Source organism: Anneissia japonica, unplaced genomic scaffold (assembly GCF_011630105.1).
Source record: "Anneissia japonica isolate Jap-2015-1 unplaced genomic scaffold, ASM1163010v1 scaffold284860_len1800451_cov186, whole genome shotgun sequence".
In the NCBI taxonomy this organism is placed as follows: domain Eukaryota; kingdom Metazoa; phylum Echinodermata; class Crinoidea; order Comatulida; family Comatulidae; genus Anneissia; species Anneissia japonica.
In genome coordinates, this window is record NW_022706010.1 from 275,790 (window position 1) to 281,789 (window position 6,000).

Below are 6,000 nucleotides of genomic sequence, written 5' to 3' on the forward strand. Positions count from 1 at the left end.
AAATCGTCGTCTGTTCGCGATCGCGGGTTTGTTTATTATTTTGTCCTGCAATTGTTATTCCGGAAGTTGGATTTGACCTCTGACATCATCGTCGGATCGGAGAATCCGAAGTCACGTAATGAGGCGGCTAGGCCCTACTTTTAGTGCGATTAGGAGGGCCTAGCCTACCTTACCTATCCTAGCCCGCATCACGGTAGCACCTCTCCTCTAGCTAGGCTAGGCTATGTAGGCCTAGGCCTAGTCGCCGCCTAGGCCTAGGTAGGTAGAGTAGCTAGTAGCCTAGGCCTACCCTACTGCTGGCGTCATACATGCATAGCCTAGGCTGAATTGATATGGTACAGCCTAAGCCTGCGTTTACATGACGTATATCAGCATCGTTAAAATGCATTTTTAACCATAACTTTAGCATTTATCTCAAAAAAAAAAAAATCAAAATAACTTACCTCCCTGCTTCGCAGCCATTTTGTCGGTGCTGTTACCGGCATTAGCCTTCCAGTTTAGTACATATTTAAATACAGTATTACATTTTAATTATTTACTTTATTTAACAAAAATGATAATGATAATATACTAATTAAATAAATTTATAAATTTGTATACTAAATTTATAGTTTTAATGATTTATACATACGTTTAAATGGATCAATATTTTTGTCATGTGATATTTTTTACAAACTTAGGTAGGCCAAAACATAGGTCAATCAGAACAACAGCTGATGACGAACCCAAACAAAACGCTTCAGCATCAAGAAACTCTGTTTTTCGAGGGAGGTGAACATAAACTACAAGAATAATGACAACAACACCCACTTTGACAACTAGGTAATCATTATTTAACAGTTAGGCCTATTTGTGTGTGTTTGTGGGAAAATAGGATGCGATATTTGCCTATATATAATAATAGACTATAATAAGTGCATCAATCATCTTCCCAACTAAACAAAACAGACCAGGAAGACGCGCGTGTCCTACAAAACGCACGTGTTTTAGTATGTTTTCACACTGTTTTGTGGGGCGGGGTCCCTGGCGGGGTTTAGTGAAAAGTTCATTCATTGGTCTGTTTTGAGTGTTCAAAGTAAAGTAAGAGGCAGTGGTAGGAGCTTTATCGCCCTTTGCGATTTCGACTACGCCTAGCCTAGGCCTAGGCTTAGGCTAGGCCTAGTATTAAGCCTTTGTAAGCCTAGACCTAGGTTGAAAATCTCAATTCAACTGGCAAAAACTGAGTGACCTCAACTAGCTTAGGATCATAGGTTCCAACTGTCCAGCCTTTTGGCTGGATTGTTACGCTTTTGGGAGTCGTGTCCCGCCCAACCCACAAACTGTCCCGCTTTTCAACTTTTATTATAAACAAAAAATAATGCTGCATTTCTGCCTTCATTTTTACTCTGATTATTTATTTTTTCAATTATCAAACCTCTAAAAAGGCCACGAAATCCCCAGCCCTAAAAGTGGTTGTTAATTTGGGTTAGAGACTTATATAAACATGTCCCAAAGTATGTTGTCCCACTTTTGAACAAAAAGTCCTGCTTTCTGGATCGATGTGTACCACTTTTGGACATTCAGGGGTTGGAATGTCAGAGGCCTAGTTTCCGGTAGCGCTCATGTTGGAAAATCCATAGGCCTAGGTCTAGTCCAGTGGGGATCAGAAAGGACGCATTCCCTCCCCGAGGGGGCAGGAAAGGCGTTCCCCGTTGGACAGGCCTGTATTCCTCGTAGCCTGATGCCACAACAAGGCCATCGTACCAAAAATGATGGTTGCTTATCAACTGTCACATTGCCTTCTCTCTCGGTTGGCATGTACTCTATTTTTCCAAATCGGAGTGCTAACATAAGTTTGGTTCAGATGGCTGAAATAAAGTTACGACAGACGTAAAATGACCATTCAGGCGCTTGTCACAGTTGCTTTGAATTGTATGAAAATAGAACCTGCCAACCAAGAGCAATTGGAAGCAACTAATGTCAATGAGCAAATCGAAAAGCTCATGTTGCTGTGAATCACGCGACTCCCAGTTTGCCTGCTAGTTGATCACAGTTGCTGGCAAGTTGCCAAAGGTCAGATGATGTCAGTTGAGTTGAGTTGCAAGCGTGACATAAGCTTAGATTTAGATAAAAATTCTTTGTATTACTTACGCGAAAGGAGGTAAAGTTTTCACCACTCTCTGTCTGTCTGGCTTCTGTCGTTTTGTCTGTGTGTTAGCAAGAATGGATCATAATAAAATTTAGTGGAATAGTACATAACAATCGAAGAAAGACACCATTAAGTTTTTGGGAGAGTGGGTCAAAGGTCAAGGTCACAGAAAGTTGATCTATTTACCCTCAACCATAAAGGAAAAAATTAAATCGCTCCAGGTATTCAGGCACAGCCCGGAAGTATGCTGGAGCTCTAAAAAAAATAGTGTCTTTAAACACCATGGGCGATTCCATTATTTTCTTGAGGGTAATGGTGCAGTACTTAAGCATATAATGTGCCTTAAGGGTAAGCACTCACGAAAATAATGTGCCTGAATACACCTACGATCATTCACGGATTGGATGCGTACTCTTTGGCATTCCGCAGCAGGGCAAAAAATAATGAATTGCCCATCATACACGGCCTGCTTATTGTTTGTATTCAGGAACAGTGTTTTAGTAGTTTTTGTGTCTACTGCCCCCAACGGGGGCATAGACACTATGTCATAATGTAGCAATTAAGAATGGCGGAAAAAGGTAAATTCAGTTTAGACATGATGGTTACTACTACCACGAGGTAGGGGCGCTCTATTGACAATCGAATAGCGTTCGGAACTCGAACAAAATTGCGTTCGACACTCGAACACGGGTTATAGAGACGCAGCACGCGTTCGCCACAAACATGGTAGTACTCTTCGTGATCAATGACATAACGTGGTAACTCCAGAAGTTACTCATTTTTAAGGTGTTTTTAGTGTAATATAGTAGTAGGGCTATACAGAATATTGTTATGAAAGAAAATTTTCATGAAAAATTCAGATACACTACAATAATACACACATCTACATATTGAAGAACATAAGATAAAATTAAAAAAACAAAAACTCCTGTATAAGGCAGTAGACACACGCTACCGCAGGGAGCCTATTTTTAATACTGTACTACTGCTAAGCTGTGCCATGTGTAAGTAAGCTGGTTCACATGCACTGCGACTGTTGTACAGCTGAGAAACCAGCCTTCTTTTTGAGCCTTTGATGATGCAATGCAACCTACTGACTGTCAATGGCAGATTGAGTGAAAACATTAAAAAAGGTTATCTGCTGCGTAATTGAGCTGCCTTCTCTTTGGGATCACGTTGGGTGACGCCTGCAGTGTATAAGCTGTTCATATTTCTTTGTTATAGTCTCTAGCCCTCATTATGTACGTAGACGATGAGTAATCTTTGAAAGTTTGATGTCATTTTGAAGCATTTTCTTGTGCAGTTTGCAAAGAAAATTGTGTAGTTCGAAAGGTTTGTGCATGTTGATCAATTTCTATGTTTACAGTTGACAGTGTTGCACAGCCCCACTTTCCTACTGTCTATGTGTCGCAACCCAAAAATGGGTCACCAAATTTTGCATTGGATCATGAATAGGTTTGCAAAAAACATAACATGGTAATTTACACTTTTGATGTAAAATCATTAACAGATCTGACGTCTTTAGGTGAACCCTCATTAGACAGTATTTTTACATGTTGTCATATGACCTACTATATAATAAGAAGAGCATTTTCCCCAATAAATTTCAAAAGGGCAAACAATTTTAACATGTTCTGTCTTTTGACATTACGCTTTCCACAATTTTTTGTTTAGTTTCCATTTCTTTCTGTTCAAGGCAAATAATAATACAGCTCAAAATTTACTCCCTGCATGCATTTTGTTTGGTTGATATAATGGTAACCATAGGGCTAAAATGAAGGTTTAAGATTATCATTATTTAAAAATTGACAATATTTTCTGCAAAAACGCTGATCCAATATTTTCAAGATTTTGGATTAGTCAGGCTTGGGCCGCGCAAAGTAATTTTCTCTTCCTAAAGTCTCTTGTATTTCATTCTTAGTCTCAAATATTAAAAGTCTCATTTTCCCACTGTGGTGAAAAGGGATGATAATCAATGGCTGATTCAAGGGGAGTGGCAGCTGGTAGGGCCCCCAAAATCCTGGGTATTCAAAATTTTTAGGCTGGTGGCCAGTTCCAACCGGTTGAGGTCAGCGACGGGCCGAAATAAATTTTGTACTTCATATTTGTTTCAATGTTAACCTCATCCATTCTCTTTTATAGGCCTACAAGTTCTCCTAATAGACCTTATTAAACTTGTTTTTTAAACGTCAACTATTATAGGCCTAATTGTTTGTAAAAATGAGGGATGCAGTTTTTGGTGAAGGGTGGAGATTAAAAAATAACTTGGACCCCATGGTTCTTCTACCCTACCATTAGAAATTTTCGGAGCACAAAAAATTCCACTCATGTATAGTAAAACAACAATGCCAGGGCCAGAAACTACCCGACAAGCAGTCTGATGCTGCCCAAAAGGGCCCATATTAACCTATGTCCACCATGTTCGGGGCTGAGGTGAGCACGTTTTAAAAATAGACACCTCTAGATTCCAGGAAATGGCGCTATCAGACTGTAAAAATGCGAGTTTGCCTCCTGGATCTGCCAATGGTTAGACATCCAGCGCCCCCACCCCCATACAATACAAAATTAAAATGTTAAAATTGAAAAAAAAATGAAAATCCATTGAAACAATGAGTATACAGATTGCTGGTGAGTGGGGAGGTGGGCATACCAAAAGGAACGGAGTTCCTTTACAATAAATGTTTGGAATCCACAAGCACTCATCAGCAAAACGTATAGTCGAACAAAATAAAAAAGTTAAATGAACGATTCTGTAACATATTTCTTAAATAATTTAAAATTTCCATTATGCACAGGTAAAGGAAGGTCGGACCATTACGCACAGGTAAAGACTTAGTGTGGGAAAGCACAACTTGGTTCCCAGAGAAAAAAGTTTGGGAAGCGGGGTTTTATAGTACAACTACCTGGGCCTGACTTACAATTACATGGGGAGCTATGAGTGACTTTAGGTAGTCTCTAGGCCTAGGTCCATTTTGTACCATTGTGTGTTTATTTTCGTGCATAAATTTGGTTGATTTTTTTTATAATTATTTTTTTTTTCATTAGTTTTTTTTATCTTTAATGGCTATCCTCTAAAAACCTGTCTATTCAAATGCAGCAGACCTGCTATAATTCAACTAGGCATAGGCCTACTTCTTGCTTCGGGCTAAACTGTGCTCTAAAAATTGAGAACTTAACATTTTCGCCTATGCAAATGTTATTTTGTGATGTCATTAGGTTGTGCATCCTAATATTGTTGCGCAATCGAAAGCTTCCAATTATGATATTTAACCATAACATATAAACTAAGGATAGTATTAATACAATTAATTTGTCAGTTGACATATTGATGAAATCATTGGCCAACCTTGAATTGAATTATGAATAGAATTAAATTAATTGGGATGCTACGCATTAAATTTACAGCTGTTGATGTCAGGAAATGGGGTACATCCACAGAATGAAATTTGTTTGACAGCCATATACATTGATGAAAATATATGCACATGAATATCTGGATTATTACCCATTAGGGTTGTGTTTACGAACTTTCAACGAAACCGGTTAAGTAAAAAATGACATAATGCCCAGAGGGTAGGTCATTAGATCGCTCATCTACGAACCCCAAGTTATTCGGATACGGACCGTAAGGTATAGGCCTTTAATGTAAACATAACAAACATTTCACCGCTTAGCCTTCCTCAGCCCAACAAGGCAATTTAACAACGAATTACCTCGCCTTGCCTACGCTCGAACTCCGACCAATTCTAAAAAAAACCCAGGCCTTAGAAACTAGAGCCTAGCCAACTGGGAAAATTACAAAAAAAAAAAGAAATTACAAAAAAAAAAAAATTACAAAAAAAAAACAAAGGAAAAAAAATAGCCTACGGACT

The 6,000-nt window shown here is 38.8% G+C and overlaps 1 protein-coding gene across 5 annotated transcripts in view; it reads left to right on the plus strand.

Moving 5' to 3' along the window:
* The first annotated feature begins 685 nt into the window (after nt 1–685).
* Nucleotides 686–6,000, plus strand: part of LOC117106020 (HCLS1-binding protein 3-like) — a 29,334-nt gene continuing 24,019 nt past the window's right edge. For all 5 annotated transcript variants that reach the window (XR_004444979.1, XM_033247340.1, XM_033247342.1 and 2 more), the window contains exon 1: nt 686–822. Coding sequence is in view for 4 of the 5 variants with exons in the window: in XM_033247340.1 (XP_033103231.1) it covers nt 794–822 (29 nt within the window). In the remaining variant the exon portion in view is untranslated. The remainder of the gene's footprint in view (nt 823–6,000) is intronic.